Source organism: Oncorhynchus mykiss, chromosome 4 (genome assembly GCF_057628025.1).
Source record: "Oncorhynchus mykiss isolate SJ-2025 chromosome 4, ASM5762802v1, whole genome shotgun sequence".
Taxonomy (NCBI): Eukaryota; Metazoa; Chordata; class Actinopteri; order Salmoniformes; family Salmonidae; genus Oncorhynchus; species Oncorhynchus mykiss.
In genome coordinates, this window is record NC_143025.1 from 39,627,307 (window position 1) to 39,643,068 (window position 15,762).

The 15,762-nt window shown below is 42.0% G+C and overlaps 1 protein-coding gene across 2 annotated transcripts in view; it reads right to left on the bottom strand.

Annotated features, from left to right (window-relative positions):
- The window catches only part of LOC110521793 (3',5'-cyclic-AMP phosphodiesterase 4B), a 304,641-nt gene that overhangs the window by 79,251 nt on the left and 209,628 nt on the right, over window positions 1–15,762 (bottom strand). The window contains exons 1-4 of one of the 2 annotated variants that reach the window (XM_036969410.2): window positions 12,737–13,221; window positions 1,468–1,662; window positions 588–624; window positions 372–442 (exon numbers count right to left, since the gene is read on the bottom strand). In XM_036969410.2, coding sequence (XP_036825305.1) covers window positions 372–442; window positions 588–624; window positions 1,468–1,662; window positions 12,737–12,861 — 428 coding nt within the window. In that variant the 5' untranslated portion in view covers window positions 12,862–13,221. Of the gene's footprint in view, window positions 1–371; window positions 443–587; window positions 625–1,467; window positions 1,663–12,736; window positions 13,222–15,762 lie in introns of those variants that run through there. The other variant, XM_090231987.1, reaches the window with a different exon arrangement.

The following is a 15,762-nucleotide window of genomic DNA, read 5'->3' on the forward strand; positions in this document are numbered from 1 at the left end:
CTTGAGTCAATAAGTAGCTGGCAAGTCTGTTTGTTTGGTTACCTCCACAACTACTGTAGCTATCTGGTAAACTTGCTAGCTACTTCAGTGGATGTTGAACACATATCTACCGGCAAATGAACACGTCTAGTAGCAAACGTGTAAAATTATAGCAGTGGGATAAGCGGGATAATCAACTCTATGTGTTCTCTGGAAAGAATGCAACTCCGTGGAAGGGTGAGCACCACGCTGCTAGGTTAGCACCACGTCATGCATTATTGTCCATAGAACGCATAGCCCCTCATTGATTATCCCTTACATATACCAGTTGATATTGTGGTTAGTGTGGTCTAAATGAATCAGTCAGATCACCAATAAGGCCAGAAGCTTACTTGTTGGAAGCACATTGGACATTGGTCAGGACTGTGAAGTTGTTTCTTACACTTCGAAGGCTTGCGAGGACCTGGAGCGAAAGAGAACACATTCATCCATTTTGAATAGCACACAGGACAGTACCGGGTCACTGGGCTGGGTTTCTCAAAGTGGTCTGAATGTAGCTGTGCTACAGTACAGAATTGAGTAAAAGGACAGATGTGGTGGGATATTACCTGAGCAAAAGGCGTTACTATCAAGTCATCACCATGTCTGTAAACACAAACAAAAACATGTCAGCAACACATCGTCAACATAATTAAGAAAGCATTTATAACTGTACCATGAACACATATCAGGGTGAATGGGCTCCATCAGTCCATTGGTTCAACACCAGGGGCAAGAATGTTACTTTAAACCACATCTAAGGAGGTAGTCATTATGAAAGTATGTGTCAAGTTAGTTACTGGGCCAAGTCTGGGTGAGTGACGAAAGTCCCAATTCCCTAAACTGTGCCTGTAGTTCAGCCATGGAGACCGACCGACTCCACAGGCAAATCACAATCAGATCAGAGCTCAAATGGCCTTTTGCATGATAGGCCCATTGGTACATCAGTGCCAAAATAGGACTTCGTCACATAAAGACGTTAAGCAATAAGAACCAGTTACACTCTGACGTGACTAAATATCCCCAGAATTCACTTAGGTACAGAGGAAGTAAGTAACACTTGTTCTACTGGAATGTAATGTTGTTAGGTCAAACACTGGATGTTCCTTGTTAAAGGACTTTCCACTTCTTTCAACTGCTCTGTTTCTGGAGTAATACGGTCTTTAAGATGTTTCTATCATCGGCTGAATCTGTCATTATATTTGGTCATTTCGGGTTACAAATTAGCCTCTTTTGGAGCACTTTTTCCACTCATCACTATTAGTGGTAGTAGTTTCCATAGAAACGGGTGTCATGTGATGTACCTCTGTACCAGGGGACATGGATCAAACACAATGGAACACATATTCAGATCACTTCATGGTGTGTGTGTGTGTGTGTGTGTGTGTGTGTGTGTGTGTGTATCTGTATGTGTGTGTGTACATGTATGTGTGGTGCGTGAAAACATACAGTTCAGATGCAATGGATGAGTTGCGGGACATGGACTTGGGCGAGAGGTCGTAGTCGCTGTCTGAGCGGTACAGGAAGGACTCTCTGCGTTGGTTGTGTCCGGGGAAATTGGTGTGTAGAACCAGGCCTGACCCGGGAGAGGCCGAAGGGTCCAATGGACTACAGCTGGCTGAAGGGCCATTCTCCACATCAAAGCTGCAACACAACACAGAGACAACAATGTTAGTAACACAATTACTACATGTTTTCTACTGGTCCTTTGTGGCTCAGTCGGTAGAATAGGGCGCTTGCAACACCGAGGGTTCGATCCTGCAAGTTGCTTTGGATAAAAGTGTCTCCTAAATGGGATTTATTATCTTTAATACTTTGCGCCTGCCTGTCCTTGTATGTGCAACTCACTGACACCACAAATGAATATGTTCCTTTGGGAAATAAAAGTTGATCTAAATCTAAAAGTTTCAAGGTCTTGACAAAAGTCTAGACTACAATACGTAGATGGCCTAACATACCCATGACAAAGAGCATGAGCATGGATGTCACGAATTACTAAGGTGGGTGGAATCAGGCGCAGAGAGCAGGTTTCAGTTACTTGTCAGTTTATTCTCCGGCGCACAAACGAGGGTCACGCCAACACACAGGGCGAATAAAATACCCAGGCCTAACACAGGACCAAAATAGTCCGGAGAATAAAACACACGAAAAACCACCATATAACAGGATAACAAAAACAATCCCGCACAAAACAGGGGCGGGACAACCTACTATATATAAGGACGCTAATTAAACTAAAATACACACAGGTGATACTAATAAGACAAAACCAACAGACAAACGAAAAAGGGATCGGTAGTGGCTAGTAGGACGGTGACGACGACCGCCGAGCACCGCCCAAACAGGCAGGGGAGCCAACTTCGGCGGAAGTCGTGACAATGGATGACAATCAGGATTATATTACACTGACACTTTTTTATGGAATGCCAATCATTGGTTTCATTTTTCATGGACAGGATAGTGACACATCGTGAAACTATAGGCCTAACTGATACAAACTGGAAAAAAGAAAGAAATTATGACATAGACGTTGCTAATCCAATCAGGGTAGGAGGTCAGTGGTGTAAAGTACCTACGTAAAAATACTTTAAAGCAATACTTTAAGTCGTTTTTGGGGTTATCTTTACTTTACTATTTATATTTTTGACAACTTTTACTTTTACTTCACTACATTCCTAAAGAAAATAATGTACTTTTTACTCCATACATTTTACAGAACACCCAAAAGTACTCGTTACATTTTGAATGCTTAACAGGACAGGAAAATGGTTCAATTCACATACTTATCAAGAGAACATCCCTGGTCATCCCTACTGCCTCTTATCTGGCAGATTCACTAACCACACATGCTTAATTTGTAAATTATGTCTGAGTGTTGGAGTGTGCCCTTGACTATCTGTAAACTAAAAAAAAACAATACAATTCTGCCGTTTGGACTGCCTAATAGAAGTAATTTGAAATTATTTATACTTTTACTTTTGCAATTACGTCTACTTTTGATACAAGTATATTTAAAACGGAATACTTTTAGACTTTTACATAAGTAAAATTCACTTGGTGACTTTCACTTTTACTAGTAATTTTATTTTAATGTATCTTTACTTTTACTCAAGTATGACAATTGAGTACTTTTTCCGTCACTGATAGGGGTTTGAGGAAAAGAGAGAGGGATCTTGACAAACATTCCCGGGAGAGATATCTTCTGAAAAGTCTCAAGGTTTTCCCAGGCAGCAAGTGGGAGACGACGGGGAAGAGGGGGAAACGAGTGGTGACCTCTGTTACTCCTCGCTGCAGGAGGCTCAGCTGAGAGGAGGGCAGAGGTCTTCTGAAACTCTCACAAACACACGCACACACATGAAAGACCACCAATCAGAGTTCAGAGAAGATAAATAATTATAACACACCACCTGATTGAGGAAACCAGCCTGGGGCCACTGATGCATGTGCTCTGGATAGGGCCTGATGAGAGGAGGACACAGTAATGTGTGAATATGTGTGTGCACGCGCGCGCGTGTCAGAAGGCCTGTCCTCTATGGCAGGGTAATGTTTAGGACATTGCCAGCAGTAAAATTGGATCTCAATTTCCAAAAAGACAAGCCCTTTAAGTTTGTACTGTATGACCGAAATTGACAGAGTGGGTAACACTTCCTCTCCGCGGACCCGGTACAGGGACCAAAACAACCGCTCAGAGATTAACAGAAGATCAAAACACACACCTCAGGGCTGATGAAAACAACAGGACACACACAGCAGGCTGTGCTGGGCCCAGTGTTTGCGGTATTAGTGATAAGTAATCTTATGAAAGAATTACATAAGGTTACTGAGGCTAAGGCTTTGGCACTATACTGTAGGGCATCTGAAACACATGGCTTTCACTACCACTACCCCCTTATTAAGTAAACAGTAAGCAAAATGTCAACTCTGTTTGGACAGTATGGGGCAATGTGATCACCTACACTAATCAAAGTGAGAACATATAGAATTAAGCCTGCCCTATTACCCCAAAATATCAGTCCAAGATGGACATCAGACTGACTGAGCCATAAGGCTGCCTGAACACAACAAAGTGTTGAGTCTTTCACAGAAGCGAGAGAGAGAGCGAGAGAGAGAGCGAGAGAGAGAGCGAGAGAGCGAGAAAAAGGTAAAGCTAGAGAGTGAATGTTTTGTACCATTTCCTCCATCCATCATTCCCACTAGCTCCAACGATTCCTGTTTTCTGACTAGAGAGATAGAAGAAGGAACTATTTATCAAACACGTTGGCTGATATACACAAGCAAAAGCAAAATCCCTTACTGCAGAGATTAAATTATGAGCTTTGAGGGGTCAGGATTACACCACAACCAGGAAGCCTGGCTATGATTGGTAGAGTCTGATGTGTGAGCCTCTGCTGAAAGGCTCAGAATGGTCATGGAGTACATTGACGTGGATGTGACGGAAACATGAAACAGCCATGGTTAAATCAGCTCTGGGAGCCTGAGTAGGGAACAACAGTTCAATTGCCACTGGAATGTATACATTAATGCAAAATGGTGGATGCCAACCTGACAGTGAAAGGGGGAGTTGACAGTTTTAGCTTAATATGTGACCTGACCAGGAAAAACTCTGGACCAGAATTATAGCTCAACCTATGCTCTCATTTCAGAGAAGTGAGGATGAGGAGAAACGGTGTACAGTAGAAACCATCATTTCCAGTAAGTATTAAGTACTGTATTGTCTCTGTTCTGCAAAAACAACCAGGAAGTGATCCCAATGACCTCTGTGTGACTTATACAGTACATCCTTCCCCCGTGATGCAGCTGAATCATCCCGCCTTAACAACAGTCTTGATGGGGGGATATACCATGGAAATGGGGAGCGATATAGAGGGAGCAAGTGTGAGAATAGTAGAGAGTCAGGAAGTGAGTGAAGAGTCAAGAAGTAGGAGGGAGATCATTCGGGGACATGAATTGACTGAAAGACAGTAACAAGAGAAACTAAGAAAAATGACATTGAGAGAGTGCCAGGAGAGAGCAAACTAGACTCTTTCCCTGGCACTGAGCAAAGACAGTGGGCAATGTCAAGTTAAGTCTGTTTAACTCATGAAACATGGGGATTGGGGAATGACTGAAGGGCTATGGACATCCCCTTACAGATACACCACATGATTTCACATGTGGAAAATCACATGATTTCACATGTGAAGTCATGTGAAAATGTGTTTTAGGAACACTTCACGTGATCACGTTTTCACATGTGTAGTTTCATATTATCACATGTTGCTTTACATGTCACATGTTATCACATTAACTTCACATAACATCACGTAATCACATAAAACGTGTTTTGATCAAGCTGGACATCTTAGTTACTTCCTGGTCTCATTCATGCTGGCATCAATTTTTTTTTAAAGTATTAATAGGAGACCGAATGCGATCAGACCATCATCTAATTGGCCTCCATATAACTCTTACAGAATTTACTTAGAAATTCAATCAAAACCTATTTGATGACAATTTTTTCATAACTAAGACAAAATAATTAATACATTTACTTTATTTCTGCACAACATAGGTACAGCAGATCCCCTTATTGTATGGGACACTTTTAAATGTACTTTTAAAAGCCATCCAATACTATACTCATTAAAACAAAAGTGGTTGTGGTCAAAAGAGATTAGACTAATAATGGAAATAGAGGAAGTAACAGCGCAGGTAGATGGTAATGACAACTGTCCTATAAAGGTACAAAATAGGTTAGAGGAAAAACAAAAAGAATGGGAGGTACTTATTCAAGAAGATCAATAAAGGGAATTGGATGGATTATTTTTTTTAAATGCACTACATTGAATCTTCAACGTAGAAATGCTACCAAAAATAATTTACGGAAACTCGTTACAAATGATCGGAGTCATCCATGATTCACCAAATTCTATGTTGAAAGAGGAAGCAAAATATTTTAAACATATGTTTTCTTTTCAATCTCCTCCATTTCCACTGAATGATGTCAAATGTAAGGACTTCTTTCCTAATAATAATAATAATAATAATGTAAAATTAACAAATTTACAGAAAGACCTGTGTGAAGGCCAACTTACAGAGGAGGAACTTTTTGAAGCAATAAAATATTTTCATTCTGGAAAACCACCAGGGCTTGACTGTCACGACTTCCACCGAAGGTGGCTCCTCTCCCTGTTCGGGCGGCGCTCGGCGTTCGTCGTCGCCGGTCTACTAGCTGCCACCAATACTTTTTCCTTTTCATTTGGTTTTGTCTGTCTTGTCGTTCACCTGTGTCCCATTTTGGTTAAATAGTTGGGTATTTTAATCTCGCCCTACCCTCTTGGTTTTGTGCGGGATTGTTTCGTTTACTGTCATTTGTTTGGGTTGCGTTTTCGTGTGTTCTGTTGAACAGGTTGCTGTGGTCCTGTTCCTGTTCTTTGGGCTTGTAAAATAAATGCCCTTCCTTTACATTCGCTCTCTCCTGCGCCTGACTCCACACCCACCTCTCATTGGGGAGAACCCGAGATTGACGGTATACCAGTAGAGGTATATCAGACCTTTTTTTTTTTATGTACTCAAACATCCATTATTAGCATGTTTTAATTACTCTTATACAAATGGTAGACTTTCAGGTACTCAACAAGAAGGTCTGATTTCATTACTACTGTAACAGGACTCCGGTGGTAAGTATAAAGATCCAGTCCATTTAAAAAAAACTGGAGGTCTTTTAAATGTTCATTGTTGTGATGCGAAAATCCTGGCGAAATGCATAGTACATGGACTAAAAAAGGTTTTACCAGATATTGTTCATCCTGATCAGACAGGTTTTTTACGTGGACGATATATTGGAGATAATATACGACAATTACTTGAAACAATTTAACATTATGAAACATCAAAGATACCAGACCTGGTCTTCATAGCAGATTTTGAAAAGGCGTTTGATAAAGTATGACTATAATTTAAATATAAATGCCTGGATTACTTTAATTTAGGTGATTCTCTTATACAACGGCTTAAAGTTATGTACAGCAACCTCAGGTGTAAATAATGGTTACTTCTCAAAGTATTGAGCTTTTTCTATTTATTATGGGCATTGAAATGCTAGCTATAAAAAATGAAATCCAACATGAACATCAAGGTGTTAGAAATCCAGGGGATAAAAACAAAAGTGTCAATGTATGACAATGACTCTAGTTTTGTCTTAAATCCTCAATCTGGACCCCTGCAGAGTCTCATTGAAGATCTTGATCACTTTTCTAGCCTCTTTGGATTAAAACCTAATTATGACAAGTGTACCATATTACGTATTGGGTCGTTAAAGTGTCTACGCTACTTTGTAGTTTACCAATAAAATGGGCGGATGGTGAAGTAGGCATACTTGGTATTCCTATCTCCCAAAATATTAATGAACTTACCACAAATTTCAATAGAAAGTTTGCAAAAATAGACAAGATTCTGCAAACATGGAGAGGTAAATACTTGTCTATGTAAAAATCACATTGATTAACTCGTTGGTCCTATCACAGGTTACTTACTTACTAATGGCGCTGCCTACTCCAGGTGACTCGTTTTTTAAATCGTATGAGCAAAAGATATTTCATTTTATTTGGAATGTTAAACCACACAAAGTTAAATGTGCCTATTTATATAACGAATGTGAGTTTGGGGGGGATAAAATGATTAAATATTAAAGCTTTAAACCTCTCACTAAAAGCTTCACTCACACAGAAGTTATACTTAAACCCAAAATGGTTCTCCAGTAGATGATTAATTAAGGCTCATCCTTTGTTCAAACACAGCCTTCATACAGATTACAACTTCTCATTCCCGACTAATTGAAAATGTAATTTTGTTTAAAGTATCGGCCTTTAACAAACCATACAAAGCTGGTTACAATTTCAGTTTTATCCTCGAGAGAAGATAGAACAAATGTTATTGTTAAACTCAAATATACTGATGAATAACAAAAATATTCTTTACGGAATAATAAAAAAGTGTATTATATTTATTAATGATATTATGAGTAGAAACAATGAAGTTAAAAGTAAAAATATATGGGAATGTCTGTTCAATCCAAACTTAGAACCAACCGACTGCAACGTTACCACAAAAATGAGGAAACAAGTGGAGTTCCCACATGCTGAGCACTTGTTGGCTGCTTTTACTTCACTCTGCGGTCCAACTTATTCCAAACCATCTCAATTGGGTTGCGGTCAGGTGATTGTGGAGGCCAGGTAATCTGATGCAGCACTCCAACACTATCCTTCTTGGTCAAAACAAAAGATGGGACTGCGTATCGCTGCAGAATGCTATGGTAGCCATGCTGGTTAAGTGTGCCTTGGTTTTCTAAATAAATCACTGACAGTGTCATCAGCAAAGCACCCACACCACACCTCCTCCTCCATGCTTCACAGTGGGAACCACACATGTGGAGATCATCTGTTCACCTTCTCTGCATCTCACAGACACGGTGGTTGTAACCAAAAAGCTCAAATTTGGACTTATCAGACCAAAAGGACAGATTTCCATCGGTCTAATATCTGTTGCTCGTGTTTCTTGCCCCAAGCAAGTCTCTTCTTATTGGTGTCCTTTAGTAGTGGTTTCTTTGCAGCAATTCTACCATGAAGGCCTGATTCACAGTCTCCTCTGAACAGTTGATGTTGAGATGTGTATGTTACTTGAAATGTGAAGCATTTATTTGGGCTGGTAACTCTAATGAACTTATCCTCTGCAGCAGAGGTAACTCTGGGTCTTCCTTTCCTGTGGCGGTTCTCCTGAGAGCCAGTTTCATCATAGCTCTTGATGGTTTTTGCGACTGCACATGAATAAACTTTCAAAGTTCTTTATGTTCCACATTGACTGACCTTCATGTCTTAAAGTAATGATGGACTGTCGTTTCTCTTTGATAATTTGAGCTATTCTTGCCATAATCTGGACTTGGTCTTTTACCAAATACAAATCTTCTGTATACCACCCCTACCTTGTCACAACACAACTGATTGGCTCAAACACACTAAGAAGGAAAGAAATTCCACAAATTAACTTTTAACAAGGCACACCTGTTAATTGAAATGGATTCCAGGTGACTACCTCATGAAGCTGGTTGAGAGAATGCCAAGAGTGTGCAAAGCTGTCATCAAGGCAAAGGGTGGCTACTTTGAAGAATCTCAAATATAAAATATATTTTTGGCTACTACATGATTCCATATGTTATTTCATAGTGTCAATGTCTTCTCTATTATTCTACAATGTAGAAAATAGTAAAAATAAAGGAAAACCCTTGAATGAGTAGGTGTGTCCAAACGTTTGACTGGTACTGTATAGCCTCCTATTATCCGCCAGCTCCTTGGTCTACTACGTACTGTATACGTAGTAGAAGAGCTGTAATCTGAAGAGGGGAGGTGGTGGATGGGGTAATAGAAATAATATGAAGTGTTTTTGGAACACTCCACATGTTTACATGTGAAATGCATGTGGTTTTTCCGTAAGGGTCATCATGATATGCAGAGAAATCCCACCAACACACACACTATTTTAAATCAAAAATGTTCTCAGTAAAGCAGTGGACAGTAATGTAGACAGTAAATGCGCACATGCAGTAATTAGTACACATTCTCAGCCAGGTACAGTAAGATGGGAGTCAGAAAACACTTAGGGAATCATTGAGAAGGCCTATTTACTTAGACTTCCTGTTGTGGAATTACTACTAGAGCTGCATGGATAAACAGGACGCGTCTGTCTCCATGGTACCACAGTCTACACAGCCAGACTGAGACGGCAGTTTTATAACACAGAGAGGAAAACAGCCACAGAGGTGTCAGACACGACAAAACGCACACAGCATGCACACACACACAGCAGACATACACAGTTCAACATGTTGAGTGTTCTGAAAAGCCAGAGACAACATAAGCACCGATCACTTCTGGTGTAGTGACTGCATTTCATCACTCCTCTTTTTGGTGGTAAACTTTGCCAAATCCTTCAGGCTACTTCCTGGGACCGGAGGCAAAAAAGGGCGAATTCCTCGGAATTCCCAATCAGTGTGTTTTTCCAAAGCTCTAGTCTGGCCTGCATGGTTCTGGTGGTGGGAAGGAAGAACATTGAGCGTTCAGTTCCCAAACTCAGTCCAGCCCACACTCTGCACACGTGACAGAGTCAGAGAATAGAGACTACACATGTCTGCTACAATACAACCACAATGGCTCTGCATCAGTTTGATGGACATGGCCTTGATGATGGAAGAATAAAGGGCTCGACCTTTGACATGATAAGAGATGCAGTGTAGTGAACAGAAACATATTCAGTTGATGAATTAGAAATGAGGTGGAAGTATCTGGAGATAGCACACTGAAAATGCTCAAGAATGAAAATTCGGTTTAAGTAATTTCACACTGGCAATCTACTCCGATTTCAGAGCACTCTGGTTTGAGAGTGCCAGAGCGCCCCAAAAATTTTAGGAATTTACAAACATCCTAAACTCAGTTGTTATGACAGGTGTGGGTAAACATCGGCTGATATACTTCATGAAATTGTTACACAGTTAATAACTAACCAAGATCTTTACTCTGCGAGGGCGAGTAAAATGTTTAGAGCGACGTGTTCTCTCATTTGTGCCTGGAAGTAGCTAGCAAGCTAGCCAACTTTAGCCTGTTCGCTTGGGTGCTTGGCTGCCATTGTCAGAACGGTCAGAACGCTCGTATCAGCTGTACTCCTCAATTTACAAACAAACAAAATGACAACGCTCAGAATCTGTGAATGCCCAGAGTGCACTTTGACACTTTAGAGTGAATTTACAAATGCACACTTAAGCGGCCAACAAACCGAATCTAGAATGCAGAAACTATGACGTTGCAAAGCCGTCATGCTAGGATATGCAAATAAGAGGACGCTTTTGAATAAACAACAACAAACAAAGCATTCTTATTTACATCTTTTTTTTTCTCTCTTCCAGACATCCTCATTGTGAGAGACTTACGGTTAGTCGTGTCAGATCATAATTCACTATGTCACATGATTTTGGGAGAGTGAGAGAGAGAGAGAGAGAGCAGGGAGCAAGTGGGAGAGCAGGCGAGAGAGTGTGTTCCATGGCTTGGCTGCCTAACTAAACAGAACTTGATTTAAATGGCATTCATTCCATGGGCTGTGTACAAAGTCAAGTTACCCTAGGTTAAACTCTGCTCTGAGTTAGCCTTCACCCCTCTCTCCCTCTCTCCCTGTCTGTCTGTCTGTCTGTCTGTCTGTCTGTCTGTCTGCGTAATCATGCGTACGTGTGTGAAGGGAAAACCTCTCTAGGTGGTCCGAAACAGGATTTGTTCCCTAGTCTCCTGGTAGTAATTCAACAACCACTTCCCACTATGTTGTTCACTCTTGTGTTGTCATAATCACCTTCATCACCAGCACACGGCTTCCTACAGGATGTATGCAAAAGCAAACTCAGATAGACCACAGTATCACAACACACACAAACTCCTCACAGATACGTGCTCACATGAACAGACAAGCACAAGTGTATACTAACTATCCCTGTCACGTGTCAGACACACACACACGCGCACACACACACACACATCTGACTGTGTGGTTCTTTCCACTTCCACATGCACTGACTGGCTGTACAGTACTTTCCACAGGAAACCTTGGTTCTTAAAAGGTGGGTTCTGGTCTGGCTGGAGTCTCAACAGGTCAGTACTGCTGCTGTGGCTATGGAGAAACTCCTTAACCATGAGACCTGCAGCCAGAACCCAATGCTGCTGCTGTGGTTGAACCTGTACTACCCCGGAGCCCAGTGGCCATACATCCATAGATATCTGCAGCCAGAGGCCTGAGGGACCACAGAACCAGTCTCAGCCAAGGCTGCCTGCTACTGAACTGTCTGGGTTGGACCCATGCGCGTCTTGCCTGCGCCCCCCCCTCTCTCTGCTTCCCCACAACAACAATCTACAATTTCACCATGACTCCTGGTCAGAGTCACGTGAAAGAGTCATGTGTGTATCCCTGCAATGCAAATCCATTCAAAACAGAAATAACTCTTCATAAGCAATATTGGCTTTGTAGAGCATACTGTGTTTGCACGATGTAAACATAAGCAGTTGCAAGCGGTGTTGGAGAGAATAACTGTCACGCGCTTGGATTGACAAGGAGGGTGACACAAAACATTTGCGAGGCACAGTGGAACAGTAGAGCGCTAGTACAAATCCTGCTGGGAGTGTTTAGTTGCGTTATCAGCGGGCTACATTAAGGAAATTGCATTACATCAGGGACAGTACTGGAGGTGAGCTTTAGGTAACAGCAGCACAGCTGAATCTGGATAGACCAGTAGTCCAGAACTGCCTACTATATAGACTCAACAGTGTAAACTAACCAAATGCCACACACTCAAGCTATATTATTCACTCACTCCCTCCCTCACACACACAAACTCATATTCCTAATCCACTTCAGAGATATAGCTAGAGACTGTATTGGGGGGGGAATCTGTCCATGCAGAGCAAGAGGGAGAGGCACATAGAGGGGAGAGTGAGGACTGAAAAGCAAGCATAACAAGCACTGTAAAGATGAAATGAGCATACTGGCAACACATCACACGCTAATCGGAACATGAGAATAGCAGAGAACCACGAAAGACAGGGAGAAGGACAGAAAGGCAGGTAAATGATGAGAGAGAGAGGGAGAACGAGAGATGCAGAGACAGAGAGAGATGGGAAGGCAGAGAGGTACAGTATATCATCGGTCTGACCTGTGAGTGTGGCTGGAGGCATGGAGTCCCTTGACGACGTCCTCGCTAAAGTCAAAGTGGGCCCTGCTTCTGTGACAGGGCGACCGCCGATACATAGCCCCAACAGCCCAGTTACCCAGCACCATCAAACCCACGCCTCACATACAACACACAACTCACGTATCAACACACACACACCAAATCACCATCATACACACATCAATCACACAACACTGACTGTATAAAGTAACCAACTTCCACTGTCACAAATGCAACATTCAAGCATACACCATAAACAACCAAAAATAATCATCAACTAACCCATCAACTACCATCAAACACACTGCAGCAGTGAGGTCAATGTCAAAATCCAACACTTAGTCGTGACTCTCCTCTCTTGTTCTCTCTCTCTCTCTCTCTCTCTCTCTCTCTCTCTCTCTCTCTCTCTCTCTCTCTCTCTCTCTCTTTCACACTCTGTGAGTCCAGCTAGCACTTCCTCCCCCTGGTGAGTGAGGAGCTGTGCTCTCTCTGACAACAGAGGGCAAACACTATGACCTGGAGCGGATTCTCTGGAAAGGACTCACTACTATCACCCTGACACACAGGACAAGAGGGGGGAATAGAGTTGTGTATCCCACTCTGTTTCTGTGTAATACATGTCCACCCTGCCACACATGTCTAGAGAGAATAATATCCATTACTAGCCATTATCTGCCATGCTCCACTAGATACATAGGCAAACCGTTTCTAGTGTACATAGCAATAGCATATATACTGCACTGCACATATCGGAAGAGTACATGTCTAGACCTGTAATCCACGCATCTAGCTTGCTACATGTAATTAATGCACTAGCACGTGCTGTGTCGTGCCTTTTAGTACGAGCTTAAGCTGCATGAGCTATGCCATCCATGCATGCACCAGGACATGCCTTTCACTGTATATTCACCAGCCATCAGTACTACCTTAAAAGCTCTAGTGTGCATCTCATTACATGCTTATGCATATGCTATGCCACCAATATATGCACCGTATTCATAAGCTATGCCACCAGTATACCTTGACTGTCCCCGTGTGTATCTGTGTATGTCAGTGTGACAGAGGAAGGGGCAGCTGGGGCATTTTTCCTGGCACATTGGAGGGGATGCCCAAGAGTATGGCCCCAGCCCCAGCCCCTGCTCTTTCAGCCAAACTGAGAGCTAGGAAGGCAACTGAAACAAGACTGAAAATCCATGTTCATAGAGGCGATTACGCACTGTTAGAAACTGTGTGGATTTGTTGTAATATCAATCATCCACTGGGTGTTCTCTAGAGTGGCAATAAAACGCATTGATTAGCCAAACTAGACATGGAATAGAACTGTGAAAGACAGAGACAGACAGACAGACAGACAGTGTCAGAGAGAGAGTGAGAGAGAGGTTGTGAGAGAGAGTGTCAGAGAGAGAGAGTGTACTGAACTGGACTGGACTTGACTGGACTGGATTGAATTTGTACAAGATTGTCGTGAGAGAGAAGTGAATAGGAAAGTAACAAGTGGTTATGGGGTGTTAAGGGGCATACCCCACACCTGTCACTTTAATGTCACCGCCTGTCAATACTCATGCTGGATGGACGGCCTGCTAATGGTAGGGTAAGGTCAAGGGTCACGGAACTCTGAGCTCCTCTGACTCATCAATCAACAGAAGACTGACATGTGTTCCCTCTCTCATCATCCTCTTCTCTCTCTCTCTTTCCCTCCCTCTCCTCACAGAAAGCACTGAGACGTTCTGAACTGGTGAATCACAAGGGGACCACACTGTGTGAGAGAGACACTGCCTCAATTCTGAGAATCCACTGAGAATCGGAAGGTTCTCACACTCAATTTAACATGAACGGCATTTCTTAGAATGACAAGGGACATGTCGTGAATGATGATGACTGAGAGTTTTTCATTATGACATTGAAGCTCATCGTGGTTCACTACATCATCATGCAGTCAAGTGGATTGATTATACGTGGGTTGATTATGTGGTCCTGTACCCTGCTTTCTAAGAAATGATCATGAATTATCATGAGATGGACGGAGGGAAGAGGACAAGAGGTTAGAGTGCACATGAAGTGAGAGAAAGAGCAGGTTTCCTGGATATTAAGAAAGGTGTCCAGCAGGGGTTTGATTCTGAGTCCTGTACTTTTTATTGTTCACATGAACGATATTGTCTGTCAAAATAAATGTAACCTACACTTGTATGCCGATGATACTGTTGTGTATGCTATTGCCCCCACAGCTGACCAGGCCCTATCTGAACTACAATCTGCCTTTATTGTATTACATAAACACTTTACTGACCTGCAATTAATATCGAATGCAGGTCAAACAAAGTATTTGTCGTTCTATAGAGCGCATACAAATAACTGATGATTTATGCATGTGTACTTTGGATGGTGTTCATATTGATCGTGTCCCTGCTTACAAATATATGGGCATCTGGAAAGATGAAAAGCTGCCTTTTTAAAATCATATTGATGTTGAGGTTTAAGAAGCTGAGAATGAAAGTGTGCCTCTTCTATATAAATAGTTCCTGCCTCTCGCTAAATAGTAGGACGCAGATTCAGATTCAGTCAACGTTCCCATCGGGCCTAGACGATGGCGACATCCTCTATCCGAACGCAGCTGCTACTTCATGAAAGCCGGTAGATGCAGGTGATCATAGCGCACTGCGTTTTATTACAGGTGACCATTTTAGTGGTCATCACTGCATTCTCTACCAGAAAGTTGGTTGGCCCTCTTTGATGACACATAGGTTGATTCATTTATAAAGCCCTTTTACAAAAAGTCCCACTGTCCCTAACATACTTACTCAACTTTAGCCATACTAGTTACCACACCCGGTCTCGGGGATGGCTAACTCTGGAAATTCCTTTGGTCTCTACGGGGTTAAGTAAATCAGCTTTAAGTGTTTCTTGCACTTTATTTGTGGAACAATCTTCAACATGTTCTTAAATGTGATGTTTTGGTGCCTGTAGGGCGATTTAGAAAGCTGACTGAGGACCTGACTTCCGATAAATGT